The 24,955-nt window shown below is 48.0% G+C and overlaps 2 protein-coding genes, 1 non-coding gene and 1 pseudogene across 3 annotated transcripts; 2 read left to right on the top strand and 2 right to left on the bottom strand.

Moving 5' to 3' along the window:
- Positions 1–299: 299 nt before the first annotated feature.
- LOC140223509 (protein ALP1-like) lies at positions 300–2,793 on the bottom strand (annotated as a pseudogene).
- A 7,662-nt stretch (positions 2,794–10,455) lies between these two features.
- On the bottom strand, positions 10,456–13,309 carry LOC117863142 (NAC domain-containing protein 21/22). Its single transcript, XM_034746740.2, has 3 exons — positions 13,022–13,309; positions 12,030–12,343; positions 10,456–11,123 (listed from the first exon to the last, which is right to left on the bottom strand). The coding sequence occupies exons 1-3, from the start codon at positions 13,200–13,202 to the stop codon at positions 10,698–10,700; spliced, it is 921 nt and encodes a 306-aa protein (XP_034602631.1). The 5' UTR covers positions 13,203–13,309; the 3' UTR covers positions 10,456–10,697.
- On the top strand, positions 12,701–12,774 carry TRNAV-AAC (transfer RNA valine (anticodon AAC)). Its single transcript has one exon. It is a non-coding gene; the product is annotated as a tRNA-Val (tRNA).
- A 6,611-nt stretch (positions 13,310–19,920) lies between the features above and the next one.
- LOC117862992 (uncharacterized) lies at positions 19,921–21,513 on the top strand. The gene has a single exon (XM_034746552.2). It carries the CDS (start codon positions 20,185–20,187, stop codon positions 21,229–21,231), a length of 1,047 nt encoding a protein of 348 aa, XP_034602443.1. The 5' UTR covers positions 19,921–20,184; the 3' UTR covers positions 21,232–21,513.
- The last annotated feature ends 3,442 nt before the right edge of the window (positions 21,514–24,955 follow it).

Genomic DNA, 24,955 nt, shown 5'->3' with positions numbered 1-24,955 from the left:
GGGCTGCTGGGTTCCCTTCCTCCACAGCAGCCACCCCACCCTCGGCCCCTGCCTCATTGACAACACCAACAACATCCTCACCCATCACAGCCATGTCCTAATCATCATACCATCACAAAAAGAAACACCAAAGCACTTAGAAATCAAACAACAAAGAAAATACTACATGCAAATATCATACCAAGTTGTATTGTTCATGATTGCAGGTACACATCATAGCAAAGTACCAAGATCTCAGAACATATTACAAATTCATCAATGCTACTTAACAGTACATGACCCCAAGTACTTAAGTGGAATTAAACTCTAGAAGATCCCCTATTCTGCCACATTTGTGCAGTCCATGCATCCCTTTGTTGTGCTCAGGTTCCATTGTCAGGACTATGTTCTGGCTCAGGGGGGGTATCAGTGGAGTTAGGAGTCCAAGCAGCTTCAGTGGGGACATATTCATCTTGTCCATGCCTAAGTATCCAATTGTGCAGAATACAACAGGCAAGAACCAACTTAACTTGGGTTTTGTAAGGATGGAAAGACTTATTATCAAGGATTCCGAATCTATTCTTTAGAGCACCAAAGGCCCTCTCTACTGTCACCCTAAGAGAAGAATGCCTCAGGTTAATCAACTCTCTTTGATTTTGTGGCCTATTTGAACCAAACTCCCTCAAGTGGTACCTTGTACCACGATATGGCGGCAGGAACCCAGGCCTGGCTGCATATCCAGCATCCACAAGATAGAATTTCCCTAGACAATGTAACAAATGGAGATGGTTTATCAGTTTAGTGTGTGCAAGTATTGTTGGCATGTGTGTATGTAAGTTATGGTACCTTGTGGGATTGTAAGACCATCTGCCCTTTCAAGAGCATCTGATAAAATCAGAGCATCATATGCAGATCCCTCCCAACCAGCAAGCACATATGTGAACCTGAGATCAAAGTCCACTGCTGCCAGTACATTCTGAGTGATGGTGTGCTTCCTGCCTCTAAAGGCAGCTTGCATCTTCAAAGAAACTCTAGCTAAGACATGTGTCCCATCAATTGCTCCTATGCAATCCTAAAAATAAAAAACCATATTAACAGGTTGCTACCATATGGGTAAGGTCAGTTGGTTTGCAATTAGGAAAGGGCCACCAACCTTGAAATATGGGTTCCATCTCCTGCTGCCAAGGATCCTAGGATGGACACTAGTGGATGGTGGAACAATCAACTCATTTCTCAACTCACCAACTGCATACAAGACTTGATGAAAGAACCTACTGATAGTTTCAGGTGACCTCCTAAATGTCATGTTAATGACCCTGAACCTTTGGTTGTGTCCCACTACATGCAAGAACATTACTACCTGTTCTTCAACAGTGGCATGGATGCTATCCACAACCAACTCTCTAGACCAAAATAGGTCACACAGTTGGAAAAAAAAGGTGCCCTTCTCATCCTTAGCAGGTTGACACAATGCACATCATCAGATTCATGGTTGCTATTCCTCTCTCTATCCCTCTCTGCCATGGGTCCATAGGTAATAGATCGAGCATCCTCACTTCTCCTTCTAAACCACAAGAAAAACCATGCAGCAACAGCGGCAACAAGAGCAGCCGCAGCTCGACACCTACCTTGCAAGTCCATATCTAAGAATACAATGCAGTGTTCGTTAGAGCTCAGTATACAAGAACTTGGGGTCATGTTGTTAAGCAAGCAAACATTCTCAACTATATGTTATCCTAGACGCGGCTGCCACACCCGAAGGTGCTCCTCCGGCGGCAAGGAATCATCATCGACCTAGGCACTTTGCTCAACTCAGTCGGGTGTGATTGGTTGCAAAGGAGTAAGGCATGATTCAAGGACACAAGAAATTAGATCGACAAATATACATGACAACCATAGATCCGCATAATAACGAACATAGGGTTCATGAAAACTATAAATGCAGATACAGAAACAACCTAGGGTTCATTGGCACCAACCAAGATGTACCGTCGCAGGACCGGCGGAGGCACAGGGTGCCGCCGGAGGACCCCAACCTATCGGTAGGATGGTACAAGAACAAAAAAAAAATCAGATCGACCTCTACACATGTGAGAACCATAAATCTGCATCAGAAAAGTACCTAGGGTTCATCACAACCTTAAATCCATAAAAGGAGCGCACGGATCTAACAGAACAATAACCTAGGGTTCATCGACACCAACCAAAAAAATATGAATCGACAGATCAGCGGGGGAGAGGGGATGAAGCAGCGTAAAGAGGAGGGGGAGATGTACCGTCGCAGCACTGGCGGGGGCACAGGGCGCCACCGGAGTACCTCGAGCCACCGGCGAACTGAGGTCGAACAGGAGGAGGGAGAGGAGAAGGCGCACCGGGGGAGGAGGGGAGCGAAGAAAGTGGGCCGAGGATGGGAGGTCACCGTAACCTCCCGTACCTTTAGCCCCGGTACGGCGCCATCTCCCGCGCTCCGCCCAAATCTTCCCGCCAGCATTGCTCTATCCCGGCTCGCGAGCGAAGGAGCCCTCTGGGCGGACGGGGCGATGCGGGATGGAGTGGGGGAAAGGAACGGGAGGGTGCGCCGTTTCGGTTCTGGGAGAGCAACCGAACACGCGAGAGTGCACGGGACGCTTCGAGGTCATGCAGCGGACGGTGGGAGGCGGGCAACCAATCACGCCCTATGCCATTGAGATTAAGGCCTGAACGGAATCACACATGCACCGTTCTATCCTGGTTGGCCACGCGGGACCCACCCATCACACCATTTGGCTGCCAGACTTGAACAATCTGGTGCAGGATCGAACCATCGAGAGGCATCGTATATTCCTTTTAGATCATGTATCCTCCCGTGCGAGAAAAAACATCGAACGACGCCATCCCGGATGGATCATCTCGCTTGTATCTGCTTACCTCCACCCCTTCTCCCCTCTCTGATCCAGCCTTCCCTCACGCAGGAGCTACCAGAGCCGCACGGACTGCTGCTGTTGGCGCTCGTTCTCTCCCGGCAGTGCGGCGCCCTTTGCGCAGGTATAGGCTTCTCCTATTTGCCCACTCAATCTGGTTGCTTGGTCTGGTTCTAGGTTGAATCAAAGGCCAAGAATGGGTTTGCGCTGTTCAAATCTGATGCTGTGCTGAGGGATTTGTGAACGAATATGTTGATTGGTTGCATTACAGGTTTCGGGTGCTTCTATGGTTTCTTTTGCATCTGATTAATACAGATGCGATTCAGTCTTGTTATTTTTTTTATTGCAAACTGATTTGCTGTCGTCCAATACAAGCTTCACGTGATAGCATGCGTGCAAAACTAATTTGTTCAATGCAGTAGATTAGCACGAATGTTTAATTTCTCTTATCCCTAAAAGTCTTGATACATGTTTCGTACTGTTTTGGGTAATGTAGATGGACCATAGGAAGCTCGTTAGGAGAAAATTGTTGATGCTTATTACTGCTGCAGCAGCATATGCAGCTTCATGTATGGTGGCTTTGTTTGTGGCGTCTAGACTATTAAGCAATAAGAGGCAATGTATTACTTATGGGCCAATGGAGGAGAGGGATAAGTCTAGGATTGAGTATCTTAACACAAGGATCTACAGGGATGATACAACCTGCACAAAAATAATAAGGCTTAAGAGAACTTCATTTTTTGGCTGTGCTAAGTTTTGAGGGAACGCTCTCTGTTACGTGACACTAATCATGTGTGCATTGAGGAACAAGTTGCATTGTTCTTGAATACAGTTGGTCACAACCTACGAAATAAGTTAGTTGGTACTAATTTCAATAGGTTAGATGAAACAGTTAGCCGGTACTTTGGATTAGTACTCCATACCATAGGTGAGCTACGCAATGGTCTTATTCGGCCACCTTCATTGGATACCCCAGCCAAAATTGCAGGGAACCCGAGATGGGATCCATACTTCAAGGTCTGACAAAAAAAACCCTAGATTAGGGATATACGGTCATAACTTTTGGTTTCTGATTTTTTTTGTTATGTGAACAATAGGATTGTATTGGTGCTATTGATGGAACACATATAAGAGCATCGGTTAGTAAGTATATGGAAGCAGCCTTTTGTGGTAGAAAATCATTTCCTACCCAAAATGTTATGGTAGCGGTAGATTTTGACTTGAAATTCACATATGTGCTGGCTGGTTGGGAGGGGATAGCACATGATGCTGTGGTTTTAGCCAATGCAATAGACCAAGAATGGACTACGTGTCCCGCATGGTAACATAATTGTTTCTATATATTTATGCACATACCAATTCAATTGAACCTTATTTAATCACCATTTTGGCAATATCTTAGAAAAATTCTACCTAGTTGATGCTGGATATGGAGCCAAACCTGGATTCAAGCCACCGTTCCGTGCTGTACGGTATCACTTGAATGAGCGGAGGAACAACCTTGTACAAAATGTTGAGGAGTTCAATCTTAGGCACTCTTCTCTACGGGTGACCATAGAGCGTGCCTCTGGATCACTCAAGAGGAGATTCGAATTCTTGATGATGCAACCCCATTCTTCCCCTTCCGCACTCAAGTTGATATTGTCCTAGCTTGTTGCATCCTTCACAATTGGGTTATTTCTCAAGGAACAGACCGTTTCATTCTACCAGAGAGCAATTGGACACCTAACCCTCGAAGGACAACTAGGCAACAAGCAAATGACCATAGGTTTATGGTTGATAACAGGCAATTCATTGTTGATGCAATGTGAGAAGATCGTCAAAATCACTATGGACATAAATAGTGTGTTTTTTTACCAATGAACTATTTTTGCTTTTCAGATTTATGTACCAGCTATGAACCATTGTGTTGTGCCTAGTGGGGACCATTGTGATATTGTAATATAAATCATTGTACTGTTTTAATAGGAATGCTTGTGTTGTTTTGATATGAATCCTTACTGATTTAATATGAATAATTTTTCTATATTATGAATTCTTGTGTTTCTTTTGTATGTTGTAGGAGATGGACCAGGAACATTAGGGGGATAACTTGGCTGGACATGGTGGAGGTGCAATTCAATGGACAAGTGCTATGTCAACTTATCTCAGCTTGTGGCTAGTGGCACTAGAACCTCTTCAGACTTCAAGCAAGTTCATCTGAATGCCTATGGAAGGGCTTTGAATGAGTGTCTGGGTGTTCTTATCACTGGTACGCAAGGTGGAAACCATCTCAGAAAGTGGAAAAAGATTTATGGAAAGATTGTGAAGCTGAAAAGCTTGAGTGGAGCTAATTGGGACAAAGAAAGTTGCACCATAACACTTGAGAGCAAGCATTACATTGGTCATATTCGGGTTAGGTTACTTGCCATATGATTGTTATTACTGGACTGAAATTTTTACCATATGTTCTTCTTGGTTTGTTGAAATTGTTGCCATACTTAATATTTTACTAAAATTCATGGCATCTATGTATTCTGCCTACTAGGACCATCGTGAGGATGCCAACTACTTAAACACTCCAATTAAGCACTACCATGAGATGGCCACTATCTTTGACAATAGTTTGGCAACTAGTGCATATGCCAAGAGAGCAAATGACCCTCTTGCTATAGAGGTTACTGAAACAGAGAATGAACGGAGAATGCACCAAAAGACACTGAAGATGCTTCACCTACGAATGATCAAGTAGGGGTAATGCCTAATGAGGTGACAATGTCTGCCAACAATACTGGTGGGGAGTCCTCATGTACTAAACCACCACCACCAAAGAAGGCCAAGGTCACTGTTGAAGATCCTAACATTGCCATGGTGACTATGATTAGCCAGAGTCTTGGGAACTTAGCAGCAGCCATAACAAATGTCACCAAAGCCATTACTTCAGATGGTGATATTTCTGAGGGACTTTATGATGCCATGATGAGTATCCCTGGATTTGATGCAGCCCATCTTAATCACTACTATGCTTATTTGTGTGACCATCCACCACAAGCAAGGGCCTTTTACAAGCTGCCCCTGTCAAGCAAAATAATATGGGTTGCAAGGTACATCAAGGAACACCTTTCTGATGCTGATCTATAAGTAGCAATCCAAATATTTTGCTAACCACTGGAACTGTAATCTATGGCGGTTTACGATTAGTGACTGTGTGTTGTACCTAGTCCTGAACTGAAGTTTGGTGTTGTGGTATTTGTTAGCTTGTTGGTGTTGGTCCTAATATTTTGCTAACCTCATGAACTGAAACTTCGGTGGTTGATGATCTGGTATGTTTTAACTATTATCTATGATATTATCTTAACTATTATCTATGATATTATCTCAGCGTCGGGATTGTCTCTGTACTCATTGTTCAGTGTTGGGCTTATATCTGGATGCGTTCTTTTATCTCAATTTATTTATGTAATAAGCTTTATTTACTTTCTCATTATATTAGAGGTAAAGTTACCACCTATAATAGGGAGGTTACCATACCCTGATTTATTCAGGTAATCAAAGTACCATCCTGTATCATTCTATTCAATATTGAAGCAACCAAACAAAATCATACAAAACCATGTACCATCCCATTCAGACAAATAAACATCCAACTTGTATCATATCGTTCAGAATCATCCTATCCAAGTGAACTATCCTATACATATTCCACTTTATTCCACTTTATTCGAGTAACCAAACACTACCTAAGAGCACGTTCTGATACTCGCTGCCTCCTTGTAATGAATTTTGAATTGCTACGAGGTTGGTAGATTAAGCCATTGTGTGGGTTGCTACCCTACAGCTAAGAAACGACAGAGATCGCACTAGCTAGACCAAGCTACACAGAAGACGATGAGCAAGCTGCTCATGTTCCTTATTCACTACACGCGCGATGGCTGCCACGCCGCGCGCACGTTAGCCTAGCCCTGTGCCCTCATCCGGAGCGGTGCTCATAAACGGGTTCCATGCCGCGGCACGCCGCCGTGCTGCGCGTTAGGTTGCCTCGTCGGTCGTCCAGTCCTGGCGGCGGCCGGAGCGCGTGGAGCCATTGCCGGTTGGCACGCTGCTCCGTCGTCGTGTACCTGCAGACCGCAGTCGTGCAGCCTGAAGAAGTACCACTCCCGAGTCCCGAGCGCCCACGCCTGCCCCGTCGCGTATGCCTCTGTTCTTCTCGTTATTCTGCAGGGAATTTCCTGCCTTCTTTTCTTCGGCAAGATGTAGTCGAACACGCGTTGGGACACAAGCAGGTATGATGGACAGATCGAACCCATCCCGGCCCGAGTATATGTCGATTGGTTAGGGTATATATAAGGAGAGAAAATAAGCAGCAAACCAAATCCAAGGAGGAGGAGAGCAGAAGCCGTTCGTCGCTGCTTTCTTGGATTCATCATCATCTCTAATCGCCACGAATCGAACATCCTAAAGGATCGATCGGTCGGTGTTGCCAAGGACATGGCGGCCGCAGCAAGCACCGCGCTCCTCCGATCTTTGGCCACCAAGATGGCAAGGCGCCCGGGGCCAGGGCCAGCATGCTTGTCATCTCGCCGCTTCAGCTCCTCCCCTCACTGGTAGAGAATTAGCTTTCCATGCGCCCCCTTTTGTCCCGGTTTAAAGTTGGCCCGGGACAAAAGGTTCACTAACCGGGACTAAAACTCGGTCACTGGTGGGGGGCTCACCAACCGGGACCTTTTATCCCGGTTGCAAAGGCTAGTGGGAAAAAAAAGACTCTGAGAGACCTTTTATCCCGGTTTGAAACACCAACCGGGATAAAAGACCCCCCCTTTTATCCCGGTTGGTAACACCAACCGAGATAAAAGGGTCAAGAGCCTTTTATCCTGGTTTGTAATACCAACCGGGATAAAAGGGGGTCATTTATCCCGGTTGGTGTTTCAAACCGGGATAAAAGGGTCCCCAACGAGGTGACTGGAAGTTGACTGGAAGGGGATTAAATCCTCGAACCCTTTTATCCCGGTTGGTGTTTCCAACCGGGATAAAAGGGTCCCCCACGAGTTAATACAAAATGATAGCATCCCCTACATACTCAGATATGGTGTGTAGGTGGGATGGCAAGAAAGCTATGCGCGAGGCTGGAGGTTGTGGGTTCGAATCCCACGAACCGCGCACACGCATATTTCCTGGGAGCTTGGGAATTTTTTTTTTTGCAGTGCCGGCTGTGGGTGACCCGTTTTATCCCGGCTGTGGTATTACCAACCGGGACAAAAGATCCAGGATAAAAGGGGGTCTTTTGTCCCGGTTGAGTGACCCGGGATAAAAGACCCCCCCTTTTGTCCCGGTTAGTTTATCCCGGATGGATTTTCGAGATATTTGCACCCTACCAACCGGGACTAAAGCCTAATTCTCTACTAGTGCCTACTGGTACTTCCACGCCGCCTGCAACCAGCTACAGCAAGGTATGTTTGATCTTCCGTTTCGTCTTCCTCTAGGGTACGTACTTCTCATCTAAGGAGTACCTATCTACAGTATGCGACAAACTACTTCAGTTTCACCACCTTTGCTCGATCCATCCATGAAAAGAGAGAGGGAGATGCTGCATCTATCTATCATGCGTGGTTGTAGCTGTGCACCATGCGCTGATGCGCAAGTAGGAGAAAACAGCAACATCAGCTGTTTGGGCAGTTGTGCTACGTAGTCTTCTGCTATTTGAAAGATAAAAAGCAACTAGTACGTGTTAATGATTTTTTATCATCCCGTATCCACTTTTTAATTAGATTATATTCAATTAAGCCTAAGGCCTGGTTTGGTTTACCTGCTTATTTTTAAGCACCCGTCACATCGATGTTTAGATACTAATTAGAAGTATTAAACGTAGACTATTTACAAAACCCACTACATAAGCGGAGGCTAAACGGCGAGACGAATCTATTAAGCCTAATTAGTCCATAATTTGACAATGTGTTGCTACAGTAAATATTTGCTAATGATGGATTAATTAGGCTTAATTAGGCTTAATAGATTCGTCTCGCCGTTTAGCCTCCACTTATGTAATGGGTTTTGTAAATAGTCTATGTTTAATACTTCTAATTAGTATCTAAACATTCGATGTGACACGTGCTAAAAATAAGCAAACAGAACCAAACAGCCCCTAAGTGAACCCTAAAGGGAGGAGAGAACTCGGACCTAAACTTTGGCCACTCAGATTGAATCCGAGAGATAGGGTAGAGTTTTTGCATAGACTCACCGATATACTCTTGCCACATGATGTTTCCTCTTACTTGTGTTAGTGATATTGTTTGAAATACAAATTATTTTCAGGATGCTACTCGGAACGAGATAGATCTCAACGAATTGAAGCGGTATGACTTCTCATTCCAATTTTTAGAGATATAAAGTTTACTTGATAATTGTACCTTACTAGAAATTTTCACTTCAATTTGTCATCTCCAGGGCAGGGGCTACATTCCTAAACAAAGGGTGCGGTCGAATTTCTAGCGCTCGGTAGCGTGATTGACATGTTAGTTGTGCTGAAACCGGTGGTGGAACAATTCAGGCAAGGCTTTGACGCCCTTGATATGAACATCCAAGGGAACTGCGGTCCTATGGAAAGACAGATTGAAGCCAAAGATGGGGTGCCCAGATTTTCTGCATCGCAGAGCACACAAAGCTCAGGTATTAGTTTTTTTCTTCTTATATTACCTCTATTTTCCTTTTTTACTACTTTATAATCCTTGCCATAAACTTTTTCTAAAGTTTTAACAATTATATATTTGAAACTTGATTTGTTATATAGAAATTACATAATAAATTGGCCGTCAGACATACTTTTGTACTATCTTAATGTTAAATATCTTACTATATGTTTAACTGCTTAGTTTTATTTCGTAAGTTCATTTTTGTTGGAAACACATGGTTTTATTTCAGCTACTCAGCGTTAGTGCTTAGTTTTGTTTCGTAAGTTCATTTTGGTTGGAAACACATGGTTTCATTTTAGCTACCCTGCATTACTAATATTCGATTATGTTGCACTTTAGCACCGCTATGCCACTATTGCTAACTTCAGTTGGTTGTGCAGCATCCAGTTCAAAGTAAGGAGCGCGGTCACGCCGCCAACATTTTAAGATCCCTGAGTGAGAGGAGGATCTAAAAGATCCAATTGTGATCTCTTGTCAACATGTGTTTGAAGCAAGCCTGAGCAATGCCATCTTCTGGTTCAAAGAATTGTAACGTGTTGCTCACTTTGATAAATGCATCAGTGATCTAAGTAAAGGTTGTGGAAATTGTGATGTAAAAACGCTGATAAATGCCAGTTTTTGTGTCAAGCAGAGTTCCAGTCTGTGCTGCTGTCTCATTTTGAATTTGTAATGTGTTAGCTGGTGTCGCCAACAGTCGTCCATTGCCACTCTGCTTCGTTATGCTTTCTAATAAAGCTGGGCAAGTTGCTTTTGGTCCAAAAACTGTCCTAGATCATGACTTGCTTCGCTCTCTATCTGTCCTCCTGTTCCCGGTGGTTTGAAGTGCCACAAGTTATATAAACCGAGACCTGGTTTCCTTTGTAGCATTCATAGAATTTCATCAAAATTCCAGTAAGGGTTAAAAATTGTGGTACAACAAAAAAGAAGAAGTAATTTTCTGTAACAATCCTTTGTACAAAAGTTACTGCACCAAGCCATTCCACCTATCCATCGTGTGGGTTGCTACCCTACAGCTAACAAACGGCAGAGATCACACTAAGTAACCAGATCAAGCTACAGAGAAGACGACGAGCAAGCTCCTCACTACCCACTATACACGCACACTGCCTGCCACGCCACGCAGTCACGCACACATTAGCCTAGCCGCGTGCCCTCATCCAGAGCTCAGGAACGGGTTCCACGCCGGCTGCGAGTGCGGCAGCACGCCGCCCTGCTGCTGCGCGTAGGCCGCCTCCGTCCAGTCCTGGTGGAGCTCCGTCTTGGCGACCGCGCCGCCACCGTCGCCGCCTTCCACCATGCTGCTCAGCAGGTCCCTGAAGCTCGCCAGGCTCTTGTCTAGCGGCAGCGCAGGTTGGTGGTGCGACGCCGGGAGGCCAGCGTCGTCATCTTGCTGGTAGTAGCCGCCGATGGCGGCCACCGCGCCGTGATCGAAGGCGAGGTAGGCATCAGCAGACGGCATCTGCGGCAGCGGCAGGCTGATCAGCTCGCCGGACAGCAGTGACGACGTCTCGTCGGGGCATGCTGGTATTGCGGTGGTGGTTCTGCTCTTGTAGAACACCCTGCACAGCACCCAGTCCTCCTGAAGTTTTCCAAAAAAAAAAAAATGAAGACAGTGAGATATATACTATACAATTTCCTTTTAAAATGAAAATGAGATGTACAGATGACCAGAAATGTATATGCAACCGATCTGACAGCTTCAGTACACGTCCACGAGACATTGATTAGATCAAACAAAGTTGGGCAACCTCACGTCTGAACTCTCTGCAGCCTGCTAAACGCATGCAGTTCGTTGGTTGGTTGGTCAGCTGGCAGCAAGTTTGGAACTCGTAGAATTGAATATGTGCCGGACTATCAACTGGATTTGGAACTCGTGCAATTGAATATATGCCGGAGTATCAACTTGATGTTATCTCGATGCAAAAACAACGGGGCAACTTGGCGTATTGAACGGGTATAAAATCGGTCAAATCTTTTTCAAATTCTTCGCACGTACTACACTGCTTCTAATTTAGTGCTGCTGATGCATGGCGACTGAAAGAAACCACTGAACTACCCTGGGACGGATTGACGGATTGGCCATGTGTACCAGGTTTGGAATGATTGGGCTGGACCAGGTCAGCCCCAATGATTGCCAAGTGGCACAGCTAGTTTATCACATCAGAATGTTCAGAGCAGTATCCACTGCTTGGTCTGACAGAAACATGAGGGCTCTTCAGAGTGCAGCTGACTCCTAGCTGTCAGTTAACAGAGACGTGTGTGCAGAGGATTTCAACTTCCAACAACGAAGCTTCCCTGCGCCGGTGACTTTTGCAAACGTGGTAGTAATTCAGGTGTTCTTTTTAACACAGTTTTTTTCTGACGACGTGCGAGGTTAATACCGTGCTGCAAAGCACCACCCAAATCACACGAAAGAAAGGCAGAGGAGGCGAAGGTGCAGGCACCTTGTAACGGGCGTGCACAACACAGGCAGCAGCGCACGTACCTTGAGAGGTGAGCAGGGGCGGCCGGCAACGGCAACGGCCGGACCCTCCACGCGGAACTCGTGCATGACCCACTCCGTCTTGCTCCCGCGGGGCGCCCTGCCCTGGTAGAACACCAGCGTCTTGCGCATCCCGACCACGGCAGCGGCGCCGGCGCCAGCGACGACGCGGCGGCCGGAGATGGAGATGGGGCGGTCCTTGCCCGTGGCCTTCCAGTAGCCGGAGCGCGTGGCGCGGTTGGTGCGCTGCCCCGTCGCGTACTTGCGGTCGTGCAGGCTGAAGAAGTACCACTCCCGGCCGCCCACGCACGCCTCGTCTGAGATAAAAAAAAAACAGCCACGAATAGTTTTAAATTGTAGATCATTTTTCTTTCTAATTCTAGAATAGTGTATATCTAGAAGCATAGCAAAAACTATGCATCTAGAAAAGATAAAATGACATATAATTTAGAATGGAGGGAGTACGTTTTGCTTTCGTACCGAATACCGACACAAAAGTTTTAGATGAGTTCATGTACATCCTTGAGAAAGGAAATACATGTCGCATGCAACCATAGCTACCAATGCGAAGAAGATGCAAAGAAAGAAAACTACATGTTCGATAATCTTGGAGGAGACGAATGCCTCTTAAAATTTATGAGAGAAATAAAATGGAAAACATCACACATTAAAAAGGTGTCGTGGTGTAGTTGGTTATCACGTCAGTCTAACACACTGAAGGTCTCCGGTTCGAGTCCGGGCGACGCCATTTTTTTAAAATTTTGCAAAAAAAAAGAAAAACTGCACAGTTTGCTGAATCAGAACCAAACTGAATGCTTCTGTTCCACACTGAATTGTTTTGCAACTCCGGGTCACTATTTTTTGTTACTAATTTTCCTATGGACTATGTATCACAGCTGTGGAAGAAGCAAGATGCATAGGTTCTTGTTGATGGGTGCAACACAGAAGCCCTGCAGCCATCTAGATCGTTGCAGAAAGATGGGCAAGACAAGTACCTGGAAGCTCCCATGGCTCGCACTTGTTGAGATCAACGTCGACCATGGCGATGCCGCCGTACGCGCCGCCGCCTTTGCCGGAGAGCTTGCGGCAGAGGTAGTCGAGCACGAGCTCGTCGTCCCTGGGGTGGAACCGGAACCCCGGGGGCAGCCGCGCCTCCATCATGCTGATCAAGCTCATGGCTTCCCGAGCCTCTAGGCTCTAGCTACCACACACGCCCTGTCGACGAAGATGTCTGAGAGCCGAAGTCTCTTCAGCAGTTTCAATCTTTCAGAGCACCGCGATGGGGTCGGGTATAAATAGGGAAATCTAGCCAAGTGCCTTTCCAAGCTTTGTCACTAAGGGTTTGCCACTGTTGACATCTCATTAGCCAAAGTCAAGCGACAGGAAGCTGGTGTGCTCGACGGCCCATGTCCCTCGGTTAATTTTCAGCATAAGAAAAAAAAAATCACGTCGACCCCATGATCCCAGTTCTCAATTCCTACGGCTGTATACGTACGGGCCTATGGGGGTGTAGCCGTGCCGGTACACATTGTACTTGCGTACGAACAGACGTATCTCCACTCCCTCTCCCACGCACTGTGCCGTAACGTCCGGGATACGTGTAGACTGCGTCCATGCGCCGTTCCTGCATCGCTTCTTTTGAGTTGACAGTTCAGCCCCGATAAAATTACACGATTCCAGGACGCCGAAAAGGACCCGGTCGTGTCGATCGAAACGGGTAGTACCAGGTGATCATAATTCAGAGGTAACATCACGCTCGATCCATGCTGCTCCCGCTCCAGATTTCAGATAACCAGCGCTCCATCCGTCGTGTCAGGTGTAAACTACAGACAACGACCGCGGGTGTGGCCGTAGCGGCGGCGGGGACCCGGCGCGCCAACGCCGCCATGTCGCGGCCGATGCCGTCCGATCGGGGGGATCCATGCCGCTGAACACCGGGGAGGTCGTGCTCCGGCGCCGGCATCCCTGGCCTCTTGCAACCCTGACGGTACAGCGCTGGACAGCCGCGTCTCTTTCTGACGACTGGCTGGCTGCCACACAGGATGATTGATTGCCCGGGCGGGTGCTCATCTCTTGGTACAGGTGGAGAGCTCCTCTGTCCTCGTTTTGTTTGCTCTGCCACACTGCCCCCCAAGACCTGATGAAATTCACTGACGACCTGACGAGCTCATCGCGACATTGGCAAAGCATACGCCGTGGCAAACCTGCAGGTTTTAACCGATCAAGCTTGGCATGGGCTAGGAGTAGTCGCATGGTGGTCGGTTTGGCATTTCCGTTTTTTCGTTCGAGCGACATCGATGGGGGCAAAAGTTTCGAAAACCCAAAACTCCTCGAGGAACATTTTTTCGTCTCCGAGGAATTCCTCAAGGAACACAAATCGTTGACGGAAATGTCTGAATGAGAGAAGGGAGTTCCTCCACCAAGAGAATTATTCCAAATCTGCCCAACTAACGCTGTTTTCTGACAGCGCCGAGCAGCCGACCATGTCTGTTCATCCGCATGTTCGACGGCATCAGATGATATCCAAGCACTGTCACCTCACACTCAGAGCGGAGCGAACTTTTAACAGTTTTACTGTTCTCGAGACCATGTCAAGCATTTTTGCGTACGGCAACTTCCAACCGCGGAAGGAAGTTTGACAGGGTTTTTTTACGGTCCTCGAGGAAAGATTTTAAAATGCCATTGAAAATGAGAGGAGCAGTTATTCAACCGATATCGATGGCAATGAGGTGTGCAAATTGCAATACGGTCGACGAGAGAAATCCAACGGATTTTGTTTAATATATTAAAACCAGTTTTTGGTTGATTCAGAAGGACAAGAGAGGTTTGAAATGCTATGTTTTCAGAGGTCAGGAGTAGGGCAGGTTGACAAGGCCCTACTTGCAGTAGTCAGTTGAAATTTTCAGCATCAGCAGGTATCTTTTTCAGCCAAAAGAGGTTTAATGACCGTAAAATAAAATGACAACTTGTCTTACTTGATGCCATGAACTAGGTTTGTTACCACAACTTGTTACTTATATGTTTAACAATCAGAATTCTTAAGGCTGCTTCAGATGATTGGAGATATCAGGATGGCAACTTGTTATAACCGAAACTAGATTTGTTATAACGAGCTGTTAGTTATATATTTGAAAAATCAGAATTCGGAAGGCGGCTTCAGATGATTGGAGATATCAGGATGTAGCAGCCACGGAATGCTATTGCGAGGAGGGCAGAAACCCATCTCAACGAAACTGAAGTTTGAACACAAAAGCCTGAAAAATAGGCCTATGGGAAAGTCTACTCTATGAACCGAACCAACGGCTGCTTTCGCCATCGGAATCATCGGTAGCGCGCGCACGGGTGGATCAGCAGACTTATCCCGCGGAGAATTCAAACAAAAACATGTGGAAAACCGCATGTGCCGTACTTAGTCTCGCCATGACTTTCTGAACCTCTCTGATCACCTGGTACTGATAAGCAGTTAGGTTTGTCCTGCCTCTGGAGAGATAGTCATGTCGGTCTTTTTCAGGGAAGGAAAATTCGGTGAGGCGGAATTCACCAAGAACGCCTATCCGGGCAGTATTCTGTGAAAGTCAAAATTCAGAGGTGCGGATGCAGCTGGAGTAGGTATGGGTAGCACATTGTGATAGGTACACCTGAACTGATCCATGTCATCTTTGGCAGTAAGCTTAAACGCTGGCAAACACGTAAGCGAGATCTCTCCTGAATGCATTTCTGGTCATCTCCTCTGCAATGCTATGACTTGAAACAGTTTTAGGAAGATCAGATGTCATTGCCACCATGAAGTATCTAATCGATGAGCAAGCTTGATGAAAGCAGTGAGGCAAGGCTACCAGGCTGCTACCAGCTAGGCTGCTACTAGCAATCTATCATCTCCGCACCTCGTTTTTTCCATGCAAAATAGCAGGTAGCATGCTGCCTAAATTTCTGCATGCTGATGCTTATTGTGATGTATTGCATGAAACATGATCCGACCATCAAGTGGGCAAGTCTGAAATTTGTGAACCATATACTTCTGAAAAGGAATGGAGATCGATCAAATTTCAGTCCCAGAGGTGCTTCAAAGTTCAAGCACACCATGATTGGGAGGCATTTTCTTCCCCCCGGTGCTCCGCTTCCATGACCATGAGAACATGGCACTGTTACTGCCCCCTGTTGCAAGTTATTGCGCATTTGCGCGTGAGGCCTCAACTCTCAAGGCAGCTTCTTCCATGAAATTCAGATAAGACTGCAAGCACAAATTCAGCACATGCTGAAATGGCGTGCGACCTGATGTTCTCTGAATCCGGTCAAAACCTGCAGGTTTGGCGCCATCTATCCAATTGTCAAACTTTCCCTGCATGCAACGTCACACGTGCAGATTCTTTCGATTTTTGTTTTTTTTTTTTGCATTCCCTGTGGTTATCCAAACAGTCGGCTAACCGGCGGTGGAATTCATCGGGTTGACCATCCGGATCGCATATAAAATGATTTCCTGGGGAAGTTTTTCCTGTCCGCGGCTTCAAAACACTATTTCATGACTCGGAACCTACTTGTACTTTTGCTGTACCATTTGCTTGCCCCGCATGGAATGCTCAGGTCAGCTCCGTGATAATTGAAAACAATACTTGTGTTGACTGTATGCCTCAACTTGTGTAAACATGGTTGGCGAAACCGTGCTAGGAAACGCTCGGGGGAAAAGAAAAATAATAAAAATGCGAACCAGCAACATAGCTGAAATAAGGTGGGCTAACACATAGCCCAAGGCCCAACTGTGGCCCATCATCCGAGTACCGTATGTACCTGGGCCAGCTGAGGCAGTTTGGCCCATCAGGCGAATCGTCCCGGCCGATTTGTTTTTTCTCGAACTGATCTCGAGTCTCAGCCGATTTTCGCATGTTAATCGATCGTTCTCCGATCGGCGCGGCGACCGGAGCCGCGACGAGATGATGGCTGGAAATAGTGGGGAGGAGTGGAGGACGCGGCGCCCGGGTTCCCAAGATGCTTCAACTTCTTTGAAAAAAATGCACAGAAGTTTCAACTTCTTTTCGTCTACTTTGAACCACTGTGCTGCACTTGATTCAGAAGATTGTACTGTTACTGCCCTCTATTACAAGGCGTGTGCATGCGATCGATCTCAATTCTCAAGTCAACTTCTCGCTTGGGTTTCGGATAAGGCTACGAGTTTCAGTTTCGCCCGTACGGAACTGCTCTGAGCTGATGTTCTTTGAATCTTTGAAGATCCACACCACACGTGCACATCCGATACTATTTGTCTATTTTGTGATAGTAGCCGTTGATCCAAATTGGCAGCTAACCTGCAGGAAGCTGAGAGGAATCAACTGCGCTGGCCATTCGGATTACGTATACCATAGTTTCATGAGGAAAACTTCAGCAACAATCGATGGATAGCTTCAGAAAAATGTTTCAGGACTCTTCTAGTACTTAGCAGTACCATTATTGCTTGCCTTGCATCGAAAGTTCAGCTCCTTGCCAACCAATTGAAAGCTATACTTGTGTTGACTATAAGCATCAAGTTGTTTGAACTTTGCACTATCATATGTGCTAACTGCAAAACTTGAATTGGAAAATTTCTTCATTTTCATGGTTGTTTGGTACAGGCATCTTTCTTGTGTGCAAGTGTGACAATTACTGAAACATTGTATTCGCCATTGGGAAGTATGCAGACTAACACAACTGAAACATCGTGGCTTCAAAATTAAGCGCATACACACTGAGGCCCAAAACATACGTAAGCCCAACCCAGCATCCTACTGATGATTAGATCCTCTGTGTTCAGACAGAAAATTAAATTCCTCTTTGAAACAGAAAAAACAAAATTGGACACCTTCTGTTGTGATATTTAATTTAAGGTTGGCCTGATCAAACGCTCGAGTTGGATGCGTACATATCCAGTTATTATGAGTTAATGATGATAGAGCAGTTGTACCAAATAGACTAGCCAGACTGATACATCAAAGTATAATGTTTCAAATAATAATTGGCACTGCTTAAATAGCAGCCACTGAGATGTGCACACCAACTAATTCATGCTTCTCAAAGGAAACAGTAATCACTTTTGCAGTGATAAAATTTCTGAAGGAAAAGAAAGAGAGAAAGGAGAGATGCAGACAAGATACATCCATGGTGAGAAGAGGTACTGAAGCGATGGCTCACTGCATAGTGCATTACTCGATGCCTTAGGTCACTACTTTTGAGGGACAGAAATCAGAAAACACTCTGGTTGAAATGATTGCCGCAGGGGGGGCCTTCGCTGATTGCTGTTGCCCTTGTCCGCGAACATTCTTCGTCAGGACATTATACTGCCCTATCTTTTGGCCTTCCGGGAGGTAGATAAATAAACAAACAGAGAAAGCTTTAGCAAAGGCGCCATTAGGCAGGCTAGCTGCTAGGCCATGTTCCAAACGGCCTCAAAAGCTTGGTTTGTTCCCTCTGGGCGGCCAGAGCGGGCCAAATGGTAGGGCATCTTTTGCTCATAGCCCTCACATGCCTTGCCCCCAGCGAGAGATTGATGCATGGAGAACTAATGACTGTCTCTACACGAGCTTTTATTTTGTGCCTGCATGGAATGATATTCAGAGAACAAGGGACATCGTTGAGCAGTAGTGTTCTACACTTCAAGAGATCCCAAGTAGTGTCCAACATCTCATGTTTATGTTATCATTGGGATGCTAAAACGACGTACTGGTGACAAAATATATGGTTAGAATTTGGAGAAAGGTGGAACGAAGTGCATTCTCTAGTGTTGCTGCTTGTACCTGACGGATTCAGTAGGTATGGTAGTTCTGATTGATGGGCAGGTAAAGAAGACATGACCTAGCTCTAGATGCCTTTCCCTTTTGTCCTTCGGCAAAGGTAGTTGCATCAAGACAATGAGCGAGGGCCAAGTCTCATTAAGCTCTAGTAGATTAATGTAACTGCCGAGAGAGAGACTCAAATTGCTAGCAACTTCTTCATTTTTTTTTGGGTTTCTGACGGCCGTTTGTTCACCTGAATTTTCGGCAAACACTTGTGCGGGCGTCCCAGTCGTGTAGAGCAGGAGTACGAACTGCAGCAGTCGTGCTCTTTATTGTTCTGCCAAACAAACTGCAGCGTACATAGTGTACCTGTTCATTGCATGTCTGCTGAGTCAGAAAGATCTTGGTCAATGTTCGCTCGGAAAAAAAAAAGATCTTGGTCAACGCGTCGATGGGCCATTCTTAATTTTCAGCGAGGGCAAATCCTCGCGGCGAAATGAAGTACAGTACAAGATCATCACATCAAGTTTACTGATGAGATGGAGATTAGCATTCAGTACATGCGTGTGGTGGTAGTATAATGTGCATGGGCTCGCTGAAATCCTGATTCCTGCGATGCGATTTAGTCTGCCAAACCTCATGTGCGATTCCCCAATTGATCAGGACGACGAAATGCATCATGATGAGCTCCCCTACTCCAAGCTCCAACTAACCGGAATGTTTGTCCTCTGCGTGCCCCGCAGCTCACATGACGCTATGGCTGTATGGCACAGCATGCTGCTCGTCAGAGTCACGTTTCCATCACTCGACCCAAAAATCATGGCTCACACAGCCACACAGCACACCAACACGAAGGCTTGAGACAAGAGACGAATAAAAGTAGAAGTAAAAAAAAATAAAAATACGGAGGAAGAATTCGTTTTCGTGATGTGAAGGCCGGTTCTGCAATGTCAACACCGAGCAGTAATTGACCTGCTCGTATAGTAGGAGCGGCTGCGATCGAGCAAGTAAATCAACGTCGTGTCTCACTAATGGGGAGACGTAAACCTGCAAGCAGATGCTCGCCGTTCAATTCGGCACGCCGCAGGCGTCACCCATCACCGTACCACTCGGTTGCAATAAGCTCACCTGCTAATGGCGCCGGGCTCCAGTTTGATTTGTTTCCTCCCTGCTGCCTCGTGTGCTCTCTTCCCGGGTTGGATAACGCGGCGCAGTTGACCCGGTAGCCCGAAACCGCTCGTATATCTTCGAAACTTTCCGTGACACGGTGGAGCTAACCACTCCGCGCTGGCTCGCCACCGGCCACCACCGCCGCCGCTTAACCAAACCAACTGCTCTCGCCCCTGCCTCTCGCGAGTTTTAAGTCGCCGCTCGCCACGCCACCTCGCGCGTTCGTTCATGCCCCGCCGCCCCCGGCAATGGCTGCCGCAGCGGTGACCTCGCCCTCGCCGGATCCCTTCACGTTCCACTGCCCCGCGGCTCCGTCGGCGGCGGCTGAGACCGAGGACGGCGACGAGTTCGAGTTCCGCGTCGTGCCCGCGGCGGCGGCGGCGCTCTCTACCGCCGACGAGCTCTTCTCCGGCGGGAAACTCGTGCCTTTGCACCGGCCTGCGCCCGCGTCTGCCCCGTGCTCCCCTCCGCCTTGCCTGGAGGTCGAGCCCGCGTCAGAACCGACGTCCCCACGCGCCCCGCGATGCGCTGGGCGGCGGTGGCGCGACCTCCTCCACCTCGTGTCCAGCTCCAGGAAGGCCAAGGACGACAAGAAGTGCGCCGCGGATGGGTGCCTGCAACGCCGGGAGGCGCATTTCCGGCCGCTCCTCTCGCGGGACTCCTCGTCGTCCTCGTCGGCCTCCTCGGTCGACTCCGGGAAGCACGCGCGCCGCCCGCCGCCGCCGTCGTGCTCCCCGCTGCGGACACGCTCCGCGCCTGTGGCGAACCTCCTCCACCTCATGTCCAGGACAAGATCCGCCGCGGACAAGATCGGCGCCGCCGCGGACGCGTCGCTGCACCCCAGGCGGCCGGAGCCGCCGTGCCCGGCGCACCCGCTCCTGACCCGCGCCTCGTCCTCGTCCTCGGCGTCCTCCTCGGACTCCGGCAGGAACCCGCGCGCGGCGCCGTGGCGTCCCCGCGGTCCCTGCCGGCCGGCACGCCCGGCTGTCGCGGCTGAGAGCCCGCGCGTGAGCGCGTCCGGGCGCGTGGTGTTCCGCGGCCTGGAGCGGTGCTCGAGCACGCCGGCGTCGGCAGGCATCGGTCCGCGCCGGCCGCGGCCCAGGGGCATGGAGAGGTCGTACTCGGCCAATGTGCGCGTGGATCCGGTGATCAACGTCTTCGGCTTCGGGCTCCTCTTCATGCCGTCCTCGCCGGCAAAGGAGAGGAAGTCCGACAAGGAGAGGGAGAAGGACGGCGGCGGCCGCAAGAACAGGGCGGAGAAGCTGGCCATGGTGCTGAGAGATCCACAGGATTAGGCAGTGGCCATGCTGGCAATAATGCATCAGATTCTTCTTGTCCCAAATTTTTTGTTGCTTCCCCCGTATTACTTTTCTCGCCTTCCTTGCTTCCGATCGTTGTAATATAGCGCCATCTTTTTAGTCCAGTTTTTAGAACCAGATCAAAGAAATTTCAGATAAAACTTCGGTGATATCTGAACTGTAACTCTGATCCCGATCGAAGATCAATGTTCATCCATGTAAAAAAGCAAATACTGCTACGTGCTCCTTGAACAGCACTTTTTCTGTTCCAAAACCCAAGTAATATCAATACGCAATGTCAAATCGCTACAACGGAAGTAGAGTAGAGTGATGTTTACTCCAGTATCTATGCTATAGGAGACACGACCCATCACGAAGTTTTCAAATTTCTTCATGTCCGTGGCAGTACGATGGAGTAGGATGACGTGGCAGCCTGAGCCTGCCCTGCTGCTAGAAACCAGAAAGGAGAGTGGGTTTGGTGCTCCGTATATAGGTCTCGTGATCCGTGCAGATTTCGGGCTACTGTACTGCAATTTAAAATGTTTTTAAATACTATGTCTGGTACTGGCAGTGACAGAATTACTATATTTTTTTTTCTTTCAGCTTGTTTTGGTTTGAAATCTTTCAAACGGGATATCTTCAGTTTTGCACTGAAAAGGAACACGAGGATCTCTCGGGACTTGATGCTCTCTGCCTCCCCGTGCCAAGTTCCTACGAGCTTCTTCAAGCTCAGCTCATGGTTTCGGGATGCACATTGTGGAGCTTGTAACAACCCAACTTGCCGATTTTAGCATTGTTTAAGGAATGGAGAAGGTAGCTAACGGAGCATCCAATTTTGCCAACGATCAGACCTACCTGGAGTCCGACGTATGCCGGAATTATCGATGGCTCCGGCGCCGCTGTCTGCCGCTGGACGCTGGTATGCACACGTCGACGGCGTTGTATACGGCAGAGTGGTTCGGTTATACTAGTACTCCTGCTTTCAGTTGCCGTCACCTGCCGAAAAGTATGGTGGTTGAGCGGAGCCTCGTACGCCCCCGTCCCTTGAATCCGTGATCACATCAGCAAGGCAGGAAGCGGGCCGCTCTCTCGCCGCAGACGCAGAGCCAGGCGTCACGTCGCCTTGGCGTGGCGCCGCTGGTTCGCAGGTGACGCGCCGCTCACCATCAGTGCAGTGCAGCGGCTTCACGACGCATCAGCAGTTCAGCACCTCGTAGTATACTGCTACTACCAGTGTGGCAGTTTTCAGGTCAATCGTGACCCTGAGCGCGGTGAGGCCTGAGCCTCTCTCGCAGGCATCGATCAGATCGGCCAGGAGGTAGCTTCCGCGCGTTGGCTGCTGGAACTGGCAATCCGACAATGGCATCGCATCACAAGGGTCAAGGGGAACTGCACTGTAACCATGGCAGATGCCGTGTCCCGTCCCATCCCGTGGCGCTAGTGCTGGGCTGCTGGGACACCGTCGCCACGCGAACCCGAAGCATGGGCGCCGCGGGCACGGCACGGGAGGGGGCCCTGACCCTGTGGCTCCTGTGTTCGTGTACTCGTGTGTCCTGCTCGCTCCCGGCGCGGAATCTCCCCCGGCAGTCGGCAGACTCGGCACGGACGAGGAGAGGCAGCCAACAGTGCTGTGTGCCTGTGTCTGTGCACGTCGCGGAGATGGCTCCTCCTCCACGCACAAGGCAGACAGGTCAAATGGTACGCGCGCCAGAAGGGCCTACCACAGATGGGCCTTGCTCTGCACGGATCCGCCGCGTTCCATACAAGGGCTCAGCCAGCCAGTTTTCGGCCTGGCCGGCCGAGAGATCTCTGAAATCATTTCGCTGCCCAAGGTCTGATGGTATCCAGTGGCTACCCGGCCCGCTACATACATGCTACACAAGCATGTGTCGCGGGCTCTTAGCCCGACTGACCGACGGATATTCAGTTCGATCCTCTCATCTTCGCATGTCCGAACGAACTTCGACATTCCCATGGGTCCACTCCCACCGCATGGATCACTGAACTGACGCAGTAGTCAAAAATCGTCTAATCTCGATAGCAACAGGCCGACAGATGAGTTGATCCGGTTGGTGACTCTGGTCTCTCTGCGTTCCCACGGGAACCGTGGAGTAAAGGTGTAGCCATTGTAGGCGGCAGCCTGCTTGAATTTTGACGAGGTCTCGCCTCCTCCTCACCTCTGCCGAAAAATCCTTGTGAACGTGGAAAAGAAGGGAGCGGATGACAACTGACGCGACGATCAGGCGTGCTCCTGCTTCTGGGTCGTTCGTTGTTGGCGGCCTGGCCCCATGAGTCATTATCCATCATACGCATGATGGTGAGTGGCCAGACTTGCTACTGATGGTTTCTTTCAGCCGCCCAGCTCCCGGTCCAGTGTCGTGCAGGATCCACCACCCATCCGCAAACCCTGTCGCTCCGCCTGCAACTTGCGTTCGTCCTGGATGCAACGACGGGTCGCGCTTCAGGGACCGTGACGCGCGCACGGGTTCGTGCCAAATTAAAACTCTAATCAAGTGTAATAGGCATCATTTGAACGTATCCGGTTCAGTAACTTAACGGTTTAATTTGACAGTCTCCATTCAATCGAAACAAATAACGGTAGCGCAGATAGTATAAATATGCAGATTTTACATCAAAAATAAATGATACTACACAAGGGTGGTACAAAAATTTACAAAAGAATTCAAATACATGAAGTACAAAGAAATACAATTTAAAACACAAAAATCGATCAACTCATTTTAAATTTAAAGCGGTAACGATGACGAGCGAAGGACATCACATCGAGCCCACCGATATGATATCAGAGAGAAGCGACACCTCCTGAAAGGACTCACAACGACAACCCTAAGTATAGTAATATTCAGTAAGACTTATGTGACTATGTTATATACTTAGCCGATTCTTGTGACCGAGAGGGAGAAAGGCTGGGGGCGGCAACTTGGAAGGATAAGGCCGAGCGCTCGCGCGGCCGATGCGTGGGCGCAGCGATGCTCGCCAGCAGCTGGTGACCGACGCGCGTCACGCATCCTGGGTGGCCGGCGACGACGTCGAGCGAACAAGAGCAGAGCAACTAGGGCCGGCAGAAGCAGCGACTTTGGATCGATTTTTCTCAGGTTTACGTGTAGCAACACGACGGCCAGCTTTAACAAATTTTGTGACTGAAATGTAAGGCTACAACATCTATTAAGGTTCATAGGTGAGTTCGTTCGTGGTTTGGAAGATAGAGCGCTCCAAAGTTTGGAGGAAAAGCGACGTGCTTTCTGAAAAAAATTCAGAGCAGCAACATGCAATGTTGTTGCATTCAGCCATCTTTGGCACGATTTTTGGAAGTCTATGCGTGGTCTAACTCGAACAAGAACCATGTGCGTGTAAAGTTCAGGAAACCCATTTTGGTCTAGGTTGTGGCCATGTGTTTAGTAAAAATTAGAAGTTACAAGCCCCTAAAGCAGAAGGCTTCAACCACGTAATCAGTGACTTGGCTAAATTCAGGGTGAGGTTGAAAGTAGAGGATTGACGAGGTTTGAACCGGATTCACGTGACATTTTAAGACTATATTTGAGCAGAAATTTCATGTTTTTCATATTTATACTTTTAATTAATATTTAGCTTAAAAAAAGAATAAATCCCCTAGCCATATTTTAAAAGATAATTTCATGCTTTTCATATTTCATGCTTTTCACGTGCTAACAAAAATTATGAGATACATTTATTTATTTAA

This window comes from Setaria viridis, chromosome 7 (assembly GCF_005286985.2).
Source record: "Setaria viridis chromosome 7, Setaria_viridis_v4.0, whole genome shotgun sequence".
Taxonomy (NCBI): Eukaryota; Viridiplantae; Streptophyta; class Magnoliopsida; order Poales; family Poaceae; genus Setaria; species Setaria viridis.
This window is presented reverse-complemented; position numbering and strand designations above follow the sequence as displayed.